This window comes from Poecilia formosa, unplaced genomic scaffold (genome assembly GCF_000485575.1).
Source record: "Poecilia formosa unplaced genomic scaffold, Poecilia_formosa-5.1.2 Scaffold210, whole genome shotgun sequence".
Lineage (NCBI taxonomy): Eukaryota > Metazoa > Chordata > Actinopteri > Cyprinodontiformes > Poeciliidae > Poecilia > Poecilia formosa.
The window spans coordinates 557,007-573,991 of record NW_006800149.1 but is presented as its reverse complement, the minus strand read 5'-3'; the positions used below and the strand labels follow the sequence as shown (position 1 = coordinate 573,991).

Below are 16,985 nucleotides of genomic sequence, written 5' to 3'. Positions count from 1 at the left end.
GGTTTTTCAATTAGTTTGGTTAGTTTGACACAGTGCAGTGTGAAAGTGAACTGCAGCAGCTGAAAATGGAACAAATGTTCAATCAAACTGAATCCGCCTACCAGATATGAAAACACCCTAAGTGGCTGAATTTAAAAAAATATATTTTTAGTCAAGAAAAAGAACTTTGTTCATCAGTCCTGATACTGGGCTCTTACAAACGAAGTATGGAGAAAATTTTTGGAGTTCCACTTTTAATAATCCTTCATTAGATTTGCTTTAAATCTCCACAATTGACACATAAACCAATAAAACAATCTCTCTTTAAACTATATAAATCTTCATCTAAATCTGAGAACTTCATTTAACATGACCGTGACATTGTAGAAATTCTAGATAACAATAATTCTGGGTGTCTCACACCATAAACTCCCTTTTTTGTCTTCTATTTTACAGAAATTTTAAAAGTTTTTTTTCTTCAGGCTTTATTGTTTATTCATATCCTTCAAATTAGTCGATATTGTTAAAAATGAATAATAAATATCCAAGTGCTTTTACCAACTCGTCCACACAGAGTGTTTTTACAGTGCAGGTCCGGTCTGAGTTTATAAATAGAACTCAAAGCACCTCGGTGCCACTCCACAGCCCCGTTGTTAAAGATGACCTGGCAGAAAGCCACCACAAAACTGAACCAATCACACGCAACCAGCTGTGTCACAGCCAGGTGCCATGGTTACCTGACTGCTGTGGCAACCGGGGTCAACGTGCCCTGTCGCACCAGAATGGATGAGGCGCGACGGGAAAAACGGGAGAACAAAAACATCCAGAAGTTTGCAGACACACACAGGCAAGGAAGTATCGAGAAAACCGGGGGACAAATAGAAGCTGTGTGTGGGCAAAGCCACATCTGGAATTTGCTGTCACTGTTTAAATAAGAGTTGATTAGATTTCAGTAAAAAAAAAAAAGAGCAAAACAATAGAAGTGAGTTGCGTTGGGGGAAGGGGTTAAACTTTTCTTTTGTCTGAAGATAAATATGCTATATAGCTGATTATCTTAAATTTAGCCACTAACAAAAGCAAACTACAACTCTTTTGCAAACTACAACTATTTTCCTGTAATTACCAGTAATAATCTTGCTGCAAAAGTCACTTCAAGTTTCCAAATTTAACTGGAAACCCATACTCTCCTCCCCTGCAGGCTGCAGGAGATTCCCAGGAGGAACAATGTACAGGAGAGTCATGCTGAGTGGCAAGGAAGCCGAGGCAGAAATGGATGTAGATGACGGAAAAAAAAGATGGTTTAAAGGAAAGGAAGGAGAGGAAGACGGAACAAGAAGAGAGTATGATTGTGTACGTGTGTGCACATACAGAGGAGACCCAGTAAATCAAGGCTTGCTGCTCTTCTCCTGCAGTTGCACTTAGCTAATGAAAAGCATCGCTACACTAACTCGACCGCGACCCCACTTAGAGCCGAAGAGACGGGAGGGAAGTCTCAAAGGCAAGCTTCTGTCCCTCTGTCCGGACACAGACTGATATGAACCCTGCAAAAAGCCTTTTTCCTTATTTCTGTCTGACATTATATCAGTTTGGTTGATTTTTTCCAATCTATTTTCTGTTCATTTTGAGATGAACCAAACTCCATCCTCAGATAAAGCACACTGTCATTGGAGGAAGATGTAAACATGACAGTAAGTCATCATCATCCAGATGGAGCACCACTTTGAGGTGCTCCATCTGGAGCGAAATCCCTGATGGCCAACAATAATGTACATCCATGAACGCAAGCTAACCCACATCCATTTTCATTCCCATATTTAGAGCCGGTAAACCTTTTCTATTCCAAGACTTCCACATGTGGTTCCGTTTATTGCCCTGTAAGAGGGAAGTCTTTCTGCATGAATATGGGTCTTAAGCACACAATGCGGGACATGTTGAAGTAAAGTTGTGTCGTATCATCTTGCATTATGAGCACATTTGACACAAACCGTGCAGCCCTTCAACCGCTCAGGCAGAATTCTCAAACAGAGCGCTGTAAATCAAGCACATTTTGGAATAAAATACGACACTGGAATGATTTGTTTGAGCTTGATTATGTTTTTCAGAGCCATGTGTGGCTGTTCAGCTGTACTCAACTCTAGAAAATGCAAAAAAAAACAAAAAAAAACGGTAATAATTTCAGTCACTTGAGTCGCTGTTAGCAGATGGTTGTGTTGTGTAGAGAAAAGGCTGGAGATCATGATGGCACGAGGGAGACCCCACCAAAAGAGAGGAGTCTGGACCCCACCCGACCCGCCGGTCACCCCTCTTACTGGATGAAACCACAGCGCAACACCTGCTTTCAATTTGGAGCGAATTGAAATTCTGTTGGGAACAATGCTGTGCTTTGTGAGACTGCGAGCAGCAGAAAACAGGAATAGCCAAGGAGAGATACTAGAAGGAGAGAGTGAAGAAACTAGATTTCATAAAAGGTAGCCTACCCAGGTAAATATGTAGAACAATTCTTTACATAAATACATATCAATATGTCACTGCTGTTGCTCAATTTCATCTTCAAAAATCATTGTTCTTCATTCCGTTACATGTTATGGAATGTTACTACCCATCATCATTACTGTAAGTTAAGAAGGACCACAGGCTACTGCCTACAGATCTCCTCTGTTTAGGTTTTATTGTCACATTAAAAGTTTCAGATCATCAGGTTCAATGTAAAATCAAGTATAAAATGCTATCTAAGGTAAGCTAGCCTCGAAACCTGATAACTTTCTTAGCTACAGGAACAACTTTCATTAAGTGACAGCTGCCAACCCAATCATATTTGCAGAATTATTCTAAATGGATGGCCCATTAACCCTATGTAGTCGCTGCCCGCCGTGCGGCGTACAAGCATGTGACGCATTTATAAGGCTTCGTAATAACATGGACACATACTGAGTTTTCATTTCAACTCTGTTGGACAGCACGGACTTCAAACTTTATAAAAGTGGTGTTTTTATATTGGTTTTGTGGCTATTTACCAGAAATAAGAAAGCCAGAAATAAGATTGATAATTTCTGCCTTATTTTGTGGGGTCTAAATGTACCACATTTCGAAACAACCAATGAAAATGTGTTGACGGTCTGTTGCTAGGTAGAACGGAGACACGCAGAGAGAGACTGGGGGGGCGGGGGGGACTTGGATATGGCAAGAGACTAGGGTGCAGCCATGCTGTGGATTTTACTAAGTTTTTTAGACTACAAGTGTGTTGTTAGAGTTCGTGGTGTGTGCAGTGTTAGTAGTAGTTTTGCTAGCTATCGCTACATGGCTTCATAGCGAGCGCTGACGCACTGAGAAGAGAGACTGCGCGCAGGGATGGCCATTTAGACCTCGTCTTCAAAGGGTTAAAGGGCGTCTCCATCAAGCTAAAGTCCAAACTTTGACAAAGCCACTCCAGACATCTGCTCTTTGCTTCCAGAGGTACTTGGCATCACTGTTCTGCCACATAACCCAAGTGTGTTTGGGATTAAAGTCAAACTGGTGGCTGGTCATTCTCTTCCAGGACTTCCTGCTAGAGAGCTAAATTCATGGTTCCCTTCATCACAGCTAATCCTCCAAATACTGAAACAGTGAAGCACTACCATCAGCATCCCTTTGGGGTGAGTTGTCATTGATTTTGGGAGATACTATTCCATGTTTCTATATATTGGATATCGACTCTCATGGTTCACTAACCTCCCAAACCTTTTCCATGATGATAAATATCGATGCCGTTGTTCCTGTTGTCCACAAAACAAAGTCACAACCAGATCTTTAGCCTACTTCCTTTATTTATGTGATTTTGTTAGTGCCCCCAAATGGTCAAATAATTAATAGCTGAATTAATCAAAAAATAGGGTTAGGATGCCCTCAGTTGGAGCCACGTCAAGCATTCAGTTTTGCAAAGGTGAGTGAATGTTCATCAGTGCAGACAGAGCGTGTGCATAGCACAGCATGATATAAAGTAATCTCAATGGGTCCAAACTTGTGACATTAAGTAGCACATTCATTGATTCTAGAAGGACAGACAATTCATGATTTAAAAGGGAATAATTACTTTTTCACACTGAGCCAAATTGCTTTGGAAAGCTTTTTTTACTCAGCTGAGTGTCATTTTACATGAAAGCACTTACCTTTGAGTGTGAAAGCCTGACTGCAACTGTTTGTCCTGTTTGTGCATGTGTGCAGTGCGATCGATATCAGGTTTAGACAGAGAGAGCCAAAGATCAATGTGCTGTGATCATCAAGTCTGGCCTGCTTATGATCATTGCTCTGCAGCTAATGAACCTGGACTTGCATACTGGCTAATGAGCTCTGCTGTTTCTGACTCTTGTTTCAGGAAAAAGGAGAAAAACTTTTAAAAAGAACACAAAGATGTAGTGTTTGAATTATTCATTAGGAAGTGTTACAGCTGATGTTCTAACACACACTGCAGCTTTTTACATTGTTTGATCTTGGGAAGCAGGTACTTCTAACTTTTTAAATGTCTTTGTTAAGATTTAGGGATACATGGGTCACATTCAGTTGAAGGCAGATATTTGTAAGTACTGCATATATTAAAAAAAACTTATTTTCACTATCTGAAATAAAAATGAGTGTTTTAATGCAATATGCAATCACCAATTTCCCAAAATTAAGGAAATCTGTGCCAATAAATTGATTAAAACAATGAGTATTATTCTAAACAGGCAGTTTACAAATCAACTTGTTGGTGTACTACTGATTCCTATCTGAGACAGTAGAGGAATTATCTTGTTCCATCTGAAGTATAGTATAATTTAAGGTTGTGAAAAATTAACCCTTTCTGATTTCTTCAGTTTTTAACAAAACATTTTTTTATCAGCAAATGACCTTTTCGAGACTGTGGTTAACAATCAATTACTAAAGTACTTAGTGATATTTTAAAGACTAATTCATCACGATTAATTAGGTTAATTGCTCCAGCCAATGACAGTTCATGAAATATTTCCCCTTGGGAATGTGCATTTAGCTTGGAACTTCTACGAGTACTACTCAAAACATGCAGGCAATACAGTTGTTTTGGTAAGAAAAGTACTGAAAATACAGATTAGAACAATGATTCAGTCTTGATCTACTAGCTGTGTATTTCCTGTGGTCATCCCCATGTTAAAGTTTCACAGTTTTTGACATTTAAGACTTCTAAAGGCAAAGAGAAACCATCTCATCTGGCAGCTACTGAGATATGTGGGCTGAAATTCAAACTGCAGTATGAGAAATGGGGGCATAGCATCTCACAGTGCCCAGGGGAAGGGTGCTAAAGCTGGGTTGAGGGCTACCTGATGGTGGCCTGGGGGTCTGGAGGGAGGTGTTCAGTCACAATGGATATAAATCACCTGGTCATGAATACAAAGAGCATTGTTTAGCCAGAGTGACAGCAAAAAGTCTCTGAGGAAAGTCTTCACTCTATGTTGGCCATGCATTCATGCACAGTTTCACAGATAAAAAAAAAAAAACTGGAGCAAGGAAGAAGCTCTAGTGAGAACTGGAACCAAGACAGGACATGACGTCCCATTGGAGGCTCATGACCAGAACTGGGTCTGAGTACAATTCTGTCACTGGGAGGACATCAGCATCAAAAAGCTAACATTCAGCTGTCAACTTCATAACATCATTAGAATGAGCAACAGAAACTGTGCAAGCAAACACTATAGGCTGAACCAATGTGTGACTAGCTTGGTAAAAACTAGCTCCTTGTTCTACACTGTAAACAACCATCAGCCACTGAAAAGACTTTTGCTGAATTCCGTGAAGAGTAGGTCACGACGTCATTGCAAGCAATAAAATGTCATAAGTATTCTTCTTTTTCGACTATTCTTAAGCTTGGCCAAAAGCAGACTAAATGGTTTTGTTCACTTCCTCTGCTGCCATTGTCAAACTCTAACCACAGGCAGATTACAGTTCTAAGACAGTCACTGTTCACAACGCTTCATGGACTGGTTTGGTTGAAAATGATCCTTAGACATCCAGTTCAATGGGAAAAATCCCAGAGGGTGCGCTGAGGGGAGATGAGAATCAAGTGCAACTACATAAGAAGGCAATGGTCAAGATAACGTGTCACCAAAAATTTGGAAAAAGACAAATTGATCAATTGGTCAAATGTGATTACCTCTTAGGCTATCAAGAACAAGAGCTGATACTGTTTATGGTGTTCATTAGCAGAATCTGAAATTGAAGTCATGGAGTAGAGGGTCTCTTCAGGTTCTCACTTTGCTTTTTGTGGATAATGTGGTTCTATTGTCGTCTTCAAGCCATGACGTTCAACATTCATTGGAGATGTTGGTGACTGAATGTAAAGCAGGCAGGATGATAGTCAGCCCAGGTGGTTGTGTGTCTGAAACCTCCTTGAAGGTTTTCAGGTCAGATCCGAATTTCAGGATCTCTAAATCCCTTCTGGGCTGGGAATGCTTTGGGATCCTCCAGAAGGAGCAACAGGGTGACACTGAGGAGAGGGATGTCTGGGATTTTCTCCTGTACCCACTATGTTAACAACTTTATCTTAGAAAGCAGAAGACAATAGACTGATAGATGAACAACATCATCAGAAAACCCCTAAGCTTTGCCTTTTAACTTTAAAAGAAAATGATTAACGCGGTTTCTGTGGTATTTTTATGGAACTCTTACGCCCACAGCCACACATGGAGGATCCATAGTAAATTTATCACTCAATAATCTCTTCACTCAACACAAGCTGATTACAAGGCAGGGCTAGCATGATTACAAGAGGAAAATGGAATTTCTAGAACACATACACATGCGTGCACAAACTCAAACAGAGGTGTCACACGCAGAGGCATGGCAGGCAGTAACCGTCCGATCAAAGCCTGATTGATTTTCAGAGCTCTCTGGGGATTCTGGTCGGTCAATAAGGGACTCTGTTAGACAACTCAGGACATGATGGATCTGCCATACGTCTTGCCTGACAGCATTGCAGCTGCCATGAACTTGACTAGAGCAGAGAATAGAAATATTTATTTGAGCTGCCTTGAAATAATGAGGCTTGAATTAAGTGAAGGTGAAAAGAATTGAGGAGAAACCACAATGTAAAAGTAATGACTTACTGTCCATTTGGGTAAAAGCTCATATAACAGGGACTTGAAAGTCTGTTTAATTTGGTTACCCAAGAAAATGTTTTAAATATTAAAGTATGCTTACATTCATTGTCCGTACCCAACTATCCATGGGTCCACCTGGAGAGTCCCAGGACTGGGATTTGAACCCAGGACCTTCTTGTTAAAAGTGATCAGTGTTAACAACTGTTCCACCATGGAGCTAAGTAAAGGTTGTAATAACATGCTGGAATTAGGGCCCTGTAATAGAACTCCCTAGATTTGGTGCTTGTTTGGGACCCATACAAAACATTTCTGATCTTAAACCAGGATATTTCAAAAGAGAAAATCATATTCCTTAACATTTCTGTCTGGAATAGTTGTGATTAGAGTTGTAATTGTTCAGCTGTGGGTATCCAAGCATTTACTCAGCTTCTTTTTGCAGTGCTCAACACAAGTGTTTCCTCAATTGTGGTTGACTATGTAGTTGTACTTAATGCTCAACTGGTGTTTTCATATTCCGTAATTTGTTCTTTGATAACAATTAATGTTACTTGATTAATTTAGAATTAACATAAACAATTGCTTTCATCATTAGGACAATGTAGTATTCAGAGTAATGTTAGAATTAGCATGGTAACTTTTATGTAAGCAGGCTATCATTATGGCAGGTCTATTTTGCTTAATTATTGTGCAGCTTTTTAATAATGACCACTGTCAACTGATAAATCCATAATGTATATGTACAGTAATATTTATGTATTACTTAGAGACATTTTTTTTAGCATGTGCTAAAGCAGATATTGGTAATGAAGTAATGAAGTGAAAATTCAGCGGTCGACTTTATTTATTATTTTGCTATCCAGTAATCCCTTTTGTTAGTTACTGATGATCTTAAAATAATTTTGCATACAAGTAGCTGGATGAATGTGGTATTTAGAGAAATGCCAGGAGGGTTAGCCTGCTAACAATTAGCATGATTGGCTCGCAGAGACTACAGTTGATTTTGGTCTGTTTTAATAGAACCACAGTACAGAATCCATACTTTTATGTACCTTTTGACAACTTTCTAGTGTTCTAATAATGAATAAAAAATTCCAGAAAAAAATGGGAAAATGGAGATTTCAGTAGGACACGATAAAGTTAACAAATGGACTATAAGAACAGTTTCTTCTCAAAGCTGTGACATTACTTCATAAGTTTAACAAATTTCACTCTCTGGTGAATCACCTGAAAAAGAAAAATAGAGTACACCTCGTCATTTCAGTCAAGTTAATCACCTACCTACAAATGTTGCAATTAATCCAAGTCTCACATTATGTTACATTGTTTTCTTGGTATAAGTAGATTTTATTTACTAGAATGACCGGTTTAGAAACCCACTCCTGCAAATTGAACTCAGGTGAACACGAGAAGCAAACTGTTGAGTAGGTTTTTGCACTTGTCAAGTAAGTTTTGTTAAGCTGCTTTGCATTTTATACAACAGTAATGAGCTCACAGATGTATTTGACCAGTGCTGTAGGAACTAGCTGGCATTTGTAGCTTCTTCTGTCAAATCTAATATTCTCTCTCGGTGTGTGGGCCTGATAAATTATTAATAGCATGTATTTGAGGAGCTTTCTGAGAAGCAGCTTCTCACACGTCACTCAGCCTCTCCACTCTTCTTCCTCTCTGTTGATGATGTCACACCTCCTAACATCCCTTTTCTGCTCAGCGTTCAACTCCTTTCTGTTGTCGGTGTAAAGGCTCTTGATGCGCTATTGAAGGCTTCCATCTGGACGACTCAATGCTCTGCTTTGCACGGGAGTGTTTTCCTTCCACCCTGCCTCTTTCCACTTGCATCTAAATAGCTCTGTGCTCCACTGCAAGCTGGAGAAAAGTAGGGCAGATGCCTCATGTACATGTGTGTGTCCCATCATTGCATACTGTGTGTGCACATTCTGCAATCTAAAGAAACCACTAATTCAACTCTAAAGCTAAATACTTAAGGTAAAGAGATGATGCAAAGTCTTGACCTTGTAAAATGCAATCAAAAAACATAAAGAAGGTCTAAAAAGACAGACAGGTGTTAAAGGTCTTTTGCCCATGTTGATGTGTATCACAAATTTCAAGGGCTTGTTTGGCGTGTTTCTGTGGAAAGCCCCCAGTTCCTGAAGCACTCAGTCAGTACCAGATAGAAGAAGGAGATTAAATTATACAGGAGAGCCCAGAAATAGCTCAAGTGCTGAGGCCGCGTGGACTCCAGACGCGAGAACACGGCATTGCAAGTCGCCACAGGAACAGTCAACTGGATTAGTGCTGCCCGGACCACCGAATGGAGCAGTCTACTATAAATTTGACGTGCAATGGGATGAATGAGAAGGGACGTGCGGGTCCTTGAACTTCCAAAGCAAATATGGAACCAGATTTGTGGGAGAAAAAAAACAACTTTCATGCTTCAAGTGAACTCATCAGTGGACACTCTGTTGGGATTTCTAAAGCAACATTTCATCTTGAACTGTTCACTTCCTCAGAGTTTACATTTAAACACAATCACCCTCTTAACTGAACATGGAAGCCAACTGTGAAGCAATAGCCTTCCTAATTTATGTCCCTGTCTAGTGTAGGTTTGTTTGTCTTTCTGAAAATGTTTTACACAAAATGTAGCTCTCTTACCCAGAACATGCAGGAGAGGCAGACCCAGGTCCTGGCCCTTCCGGCCAGAGCAGAGGGCAATGACAGAGAGACAGAAGGCATCCTTTAAAAAAAAACCTATCCAAGCTCACAGCCAGAATCCACAGTGTTCCCAAAAATTCGGAGCGTTTCCACCCAAACCCTGGTTACACAGATCCATGCCAGCCGTTTGAGATGCACAGAGGAGTAACAAACCCAGTGCTGCTTGGCTTTAGTCAGTCTCCCTCATGTGAGCGCCCTCCCTTCTCCTACTTCTTTAAGCTGTCCCTCTTGTTCTCTAGCTCACTTCTGCCTTGCAGTCCTTTCCTCTTGAAGTGTGGTAACTTTATTCCATTTTTTGGGGGAAGGAGGTGAGTGCTAACCTTTACTTTTCTCTCCAAAAACTCCCTCTCCTCAAATGATCCTTGTTAGCCCCTCCTTTCCCCTTCCCTCTCTTTACACACATGCACATACAAACTCTATTCACTGACCAACCCTCCACCCCCACTTTTAGTTTCCTTGCATCGCATACCTCACCTCTCCTTCCCTCCATTTTTTCTCCTGGAAGCATGCTCACTCATGTCTGTGCTAATGTCACTTCAATTTTTCATCGGCAGCCCCTTCCTGTTTCCAAATCGTCTCTCCTCCTGTGAAATATCTGCAGGACAAACTGGCTGCTGTGACTCTGCCAAGGCCGAGTCCAATTGCCTACACAATACATCAGAATAGTTCCTTGCAACAGATATGCGGATTTGTATGTGATATCATACCCCTATATGTATTTGTTTATCTTGAATTTAGTTATTATTGTGCAAAGTGTCTAAAATCAGATTACTAACACATGTTGTACAGTAATGCCAGGAATTGTTATGCTGCTATTGGTAAAGACCTTTACTAGGATTTCTTGCATATGAAGAAAAAATACTACCAAGTCTGCGGTGTAAAGGAGTTGCCATGCTTCTGTTAATTTATCACCACATCATCATATCCATTCCTTCAACCTTCATCAAGCCCTCAAAACAAAGAGCCATGAAGACAGTTGTGCTAAGGGCCCCAAAACTCTCTTTCTGTTATGGTTGATATGTTTGCCAAATTATTTGCTCCAACATCCTGACCCCTAAACCCTACTGTTAGCTTGACTCCTGACCCTTATGACAGTAAACACAAACTACATTCACAAACCAGAATAAACATGGACAGGTTTTCTTTGTTCATGCACCAGCTGGAAAGAAATGGCAATTGCGAGAGTAAGGGCTTTGGACTTCAGGATCTCAGAGTTGGTTGGTCCAAACCTTTAAAGTTTTTCAGCCCTCTAATGAAAGAGGACATTCATTCATCAAACAATGCAAGACTCATGTGGCTTCTGGACTTCCTGCTCCCACTCTGGCACTCGACAGGGTTTGTCCCCAGTAGGGAGTCAGGATGATGTCACAGCAAGGATCACCAACTGCCTCAACAAGCCTTACAAGCAACTACCAGTAAAAGGTGATTGTTTTTTTAAATATATAAGACGACAAAAATTCAGTGATGAAGTTCTGATATTGTCCACTATTACAGGCAGACTAGAGAACTGCTCAGAGATTATCATGCATCTTGGGTGACAGGATTCCATGTGTCAATGAAAACACAACCTGTTATACAACCATCTACTGCAAGATCTATAGGCCAGGACTATGCACAACAGCCCTAAACATTGAACAAGAAGAAGTGAAAGAAATTTTTCTAATTAAAACTGCTCTTCAGATGGTTCTTAATTGGTTCTTCATTGAGAAATATTAAGCTATGTTTATAACTAATCAACCTAGATATGAAGGACGAATTCTACATTTGCAAAGTGCTATCTTTATTAAACAAGATTATGACAAGAACCAACAAGAACTGGAATAATATGAACTGATATCTCATTTTCTAGAAATGCCAGGACAGGATGTTTAAAAAAAGAGAAAGAAAGCTTCCATTTTAGATCTCACATTTATCTTAAAATGAAACATTTTTATGTTACAATTTCAGTTTTGACAAATATAGATGGTGCTACTTTGTTTCATCTAAAGCATCCCATCAAATTTCACACTTAGCACTGTTTTCTGGAGCTGAGCCTTTCTGCTGAAATGACAAATGTAAGTCAGCATTAACTTTTATGCTGTGTAATGTATTTTAGGGATTTTTTTTGTTTGTTTGTTTTGCAAAATCAAACTATAAAACATGAAGCTATTAAAAACAATAAAATTCCATAAGAGATATAATAGGTTTAAGAATAGTCATTTAAATTAGAGAATTATTCATAGTTTTTCAGCAGCTTTTTTTTTAGTAAGTGGACATTTTTTTTTTCATTATGATCTTTTTAGGATTATTTGTTACTCATTTATTCTACTGACCTAACTTATTGGACCAGAATGCATTGGAGTGTTGTGTCCACTTTCAAATAAGATCATGAATATAAATATCTAATACTTAACAATGGATAACAAAAACTTCAACAAATGTCGAACTTTATTCAGATGAAAGTAAACAGCCAAATAAAGTAGCGTTTTAGGATTTAAAATTAATTCAGGGGAAACTAAATGTGCTAAATGTTTTCAAAGTTAAACAAAATTTGATCCACTGAAGTGTGCCAACCCAGTAGATGATCAGGGACACTCCTAGACTGCAGAGCACTTAACAATGCCTTCTTACTCTGTTTGAAAATACATTTACATCAGTTTTTATGCAGAATATTGAGTCTCTGTTTGCATTCTGCAGGCTTTATAATTACTAAAACAGAACAGCTAAAATCCTTGCAGAAAGGCTAGAGTACCAAATATTCATCCATACACTGTATTGCACATTGAAAAGAATTGCAGAATGCATGTGTTTGTGTGCACAAACCGCAGCACTGAATCAACATTACCCCAGCTGCACAGGGACATTACATCACTCTACAGTCAGATCCATAAAGGGCTAAGAGCCAATTCATTTTGAGAAAACACCCCCTATTGATCCACGCTGCTTTCCATCACCTCCACTGTAACAGTTACCTCAATCTATAGGCTCACCTGACACATTATCTCTCTATGTGTGTTTATGAGCGAGGCAGCCTCTGCCTGTGTATTTACATAACAGGACGGCATTAGGGAAATGCTGGAGAAGTCACTTAACTGCTAGGAAGCTTTGTTCAGATAGATTTTTGGTGCATGTGTTTGATGCATTACAGCCATGTTTTTTTTTGTTTTTTTCCTGCTCTAAACTGGGTTGCTAGCAGCCCCTAGTGGCCTCCAAATAGTCAACAGCAGATTGACTGCATTTTTGCTTCCATAGTTATTCCTCATATAATCACTATGAAGGATACTTCAACAGCAAAACTCACTGATTCCAAAGCTGCTGAGTAAGCTTTCCTTTACAAATGCATTTGAACCAACACAACTCTCGATTCTGACCCAGAAAACGGCATTAACAATCTATGCTACCTGTTTAAAGCATGGGAAAACTCAAGCTTGCATACATATACATGGATAGGTTCATTAATAACCAAAAATGTGTTAGAAAAAAATCTATTTCAGAAGAGGAATCTCCTGCTGTTGCTGAAGAATCCATCACATTTTAAACATTCATGCTACAATAATAAAGAATCCATCAAGTTCTGTGGGCCTGGAAATTCCCTTTCTGCTGTCTGGAGGGACTGTACAGGGCAAGGATGCATTTATTAAACTAATACAGATGCAGGTAAATGCTGAGTAAATCAAGCTAAAGAGCATATGAAGGGAAAGGGAAAAATAAGCTTAAAACGCCACAGAATGATGTCGAAAGAGAGGTTGCTTCCTTCATAAAGCTGCAGCAGTGTCGCCTTAGTAACACATATGGAGGAAAGCTTCACCCAGCATCACTCCCACTTCCCTCTCTCCTCCACTCCCCCACTCCCCCTTCGTCTGCCTCTTAGAAAACCACCGCACATCCACGGCAGAACACGCATCCCATCTCCTGTAGTAACCCGGCCCCGTCATGTGGGGACTGCTTGAGCCACATTGCCATGGAAACTGAACACCTCACAGCAGTCCTCAGAGGGAAGATGTGGAGCTACCATATCTCTCCACTTTCACCTCCCAGTCGGCTTTTCGGCTCAACAGGGCAACAGCAGACGCTACGGAAATCTATTTGTCATGCAGCAACCTGCTTGAGTATTGAACAGGATGTCAAATATCACAGAAGGGACGTAGAAGGGACTAGATGGAAGTTAAATAACCAAAAAAAATGAAGACTAACACTGAGGAAAAAAAATTCAAGAATGTGATAATGACAAACAAATGAACCACAAAGAGATCAAAAATTAATAAATGAACCCCACAGGAGACATAAATTTGAAGTACAAAGACACTGGCTGACAAAAAAAATGACCAAAATTACATGTAAATTAAATACTAAATTACAATCAGGAGACAAATGAAGGAAATGTGGAAAATGTCGATTCAAATGTAAACAAGACTAATGAAAACCCAAAACAAGCTGACAGAAGCTAAACTAGAGATGAAATGGTCATTGTACCCTTGGACCTGTTGTGTCCTGATCCATCTACATTTATGGTGAAGAAAACTGTCCAGATAAAGCAGTCTCTCGCCGAGACCCAAACTTATTAATATAATGTTTTATTTATATTATTTTTTTCAAAGTAAAACAAATTCTTACTGACAAACTATCTATCAAATATCTATACATCTGACAGAAGCTCACACTGCCCTTACTTAACAATATAAGGATTCAGACATGCAAACGGAGCATGAAGGCTGCATGAATATTCTCTCAAAAGTCTAAAGGTTGGAGTGTTAAGGTTATGCTTTTGAGAACAAGCAGTGGTATTTTCAGTGAAGCAATCAACATTTTTGCTGAATTATGCGTCATTACTGCAAGGCAAGTAAAAACATGGAAATTATGGAAATTGAACTGAGGAAAAAAGGACCTATGAGTGGATTTCCACACACAAACGCTACACAAGAATGCGTCGAAAGGAGGGGCAGAGTGGTGGGAATGAGTGCGGGCAAAGAGATAAGGAGCTGCGGCAATTGGGCGAGGGTGGTGGTGGCGCCGCGGAGGGGAGTGGGTTTTCTCTTGGTGCTGGTGCTGGAAGAGATGTGTGCCTGCAGCATTGCGAGCTACAGCGTCACCAGCAGACTTTGTAACGACACTACGGGAGGATCACAGCAAGTTTAAACCCTCATGTTCAGAATCCTATAGCAAAGTTTCCAAAATTGACGATTTGCTTGTGGTTATATTCTGCTAAGGGCGTTTTGCGATATGGTGATTTTGTTCATGTTTCCTGAGTAAAACCTGGCACACACTTCTTGATGTTACTGGAAAAGTTACCAGAACAATAGTTGCTACATGACTGATTATCTGATTAATCAAATAAATGAAAAATGCATAGATTGCCAGTTAAGCTGCCTCTAAAGCATGTTGGCTTGTTGGTTACTGTTCAATGAACTTTGCTTGGCCTTACAAATATGACACATGACTGATTAAGTATGTTGTAAGCATGACAGACTTGCAATCACCAACTAAGAACAGGTTAAACAGGATAAAAATGAGGCAATACCGCAAGTTCTTTTCTTATGAATGCTCCCATAATGGTGCATCTCAGTTCTGCAGGTTTCAAATCAAGGTGACCCTCCTTGGCAGCAGGATTGGCCAGAAGTTTCAATGGCAAATATTTAAATCCGAGCACTAAAGTTCTCCATTCACCTCAAGTTAGCCGTCTGAAGACCTCTTGAACATATAACACTGACCTTGAATCAGCACTTGGAGCACTTTGACAATGGTCTTCTAGAGACAATGGTCCATTGCCAAGCTAATTTTTTGCAGCTACGTCATTTCGGTGGTTTAGGCAAGGCCAGTTGAATGCAAGTCACGGTTGGGTAATTTGATTGAAAACAGAACCAATCCTGAAGTAGACTCCATGCAGATTGATTAGTTCAATTAGATGCTAAAGCAGCAGAGAGGCAGTTGGAGAACAGTCCTTTAAGTCAGTCATTTCCTACTACCCTTCTTGCACATTCATCGAGGTCTTACCTTGTTTCGCTTGGCTCCTCGCAGAGGAAAGAAACAGGCAAAGAGGAACTTGCCCCAGCTAATGACAGCAGCCAGGCACCAGTTGAGGCGAGCCATGCCTGTGTCTCTCCCGTCTTGTCTGCCAGCCTTCTTATCTCCCACTCCCGGCACTGGGAAAGGATCCTGCAACCGTCCTCAAGACTATGGAAAGACAGGAGATCCTCTTGTCCTAGTCCCTGGAGCAAATATGAAGTGTCTGAGTCAGACAATGATTGAGGATTTATGTTCCTTTCAGGAGGTTCTGGAAATTTTGAATGTCTGTCTGTGTGCCTGCAATTCCAATTTGTAAGGAAACAAGAGGGGCTACCAGCAATCCCCGAAAAGGACTAGACCTTTGAACAATCTTGGAGGACCTGGAGCATTTTTTGAGCTAAAAAATGTCTCCCTGTATGTTCATCCATTCGTCTTCTCAGTCTAGTCTGGATGAGTCAGTCCTCAAAGTGTGATCAGTACCGTCGGCTGCATAATGCGAAGAGCCCGCTGCTGATCGACGACACCGCTACACCTACGCTGGCATACCCTCACTCACTTTTCTCCCTCACACACACATACATACGCTCGCCTGCATGTAACGCTGTCCTGGCAAATGTGTTCGCAGGCAGAACAGCCCCTACCCCCCGCCCCTTCCTCCTCTCTCATCACACGGCTACCCCTCCAGGCTCAGGATCGCCGGTGCTTTGCATTCACACACTCTGCTTACACACACTTGTCCATCTCTTTCGCTCCGTGCTGCTCAGCGACACACACGCTCTCACACACATACATGCAGTGATGCTGCAGCATTTACTCAGTCAGAGTGGGAGGAGGGGAGCAAAAGAGTCAGGAGGGGTGGGGGGTGGGGGAATGATGGGGAGCAAGGAAAAAAGGATGGATTACAAGGGGGTGAGGGGCGGGAGGTGGGGGGGTTTGCAGGGATATTTTGGAGTTAAAAATGATGACATAAACAAAAGTGTGCATCAAGTAGCAACGGACGAGATGGAAAACGGCTCACAGGAGAAAATATGGATAAATGCGAGAGGACAGGAACGGAAGAGAATGACAAAATGGGAAGCAGCAGGTCGCTGGAAGAAAAGCAGGAGAGGGGAGTGTGTTTTAGAAAACTGAGCACACACGCAGACGGATGGATGAAAGCTGAAGCTGATGCGATGCAGGCGCAGGTTGGTGATTGTAGTCTGAGAAGAACTGGGTCGCAGAAAGGAGGAG

General features: G+C 40.7%; 1 protein-coding gene across 4 annotated transcripts in view; it reads right to left on the bottom strand.

The window, feature by feature from the left end:
• tns1a (tensin 1a) overlaps positions 1 to 16,580 on the bottom strand; it is a 71,722-nt gene extending 55,142 nt beyond the window's left edge. Inside the window, exons 1-2 of one of the 4 annotated variants that reach the window (XM_016679414.1) lie at positions 16,090 to 16,580; positions 15,744 to 15,958 (exon numbers count right to left, since the gene is read on the bottom strand). In XM_016679414.1, coding sequence (XP_016534900.1) covers positions 15,744 to 15,839 — 96 coding nt within the window. In that variant the 5' untranslated portion in view covers positions 15,840 to 15,958; positions 16,090 to 16,580. Of the gene's footprint in view, positions 1 to 9,713; positions 9,899 to 15,743 lie in introns of those variants that run through there. The other 3 variants (XM_007567576.2, XM_007567578.2, XM_016679415.1) reach the window with 3 other exon arrangements.
• Between the last annotated feature and the right edge of the window lie 405 nt (positions 16,581 to 16,985).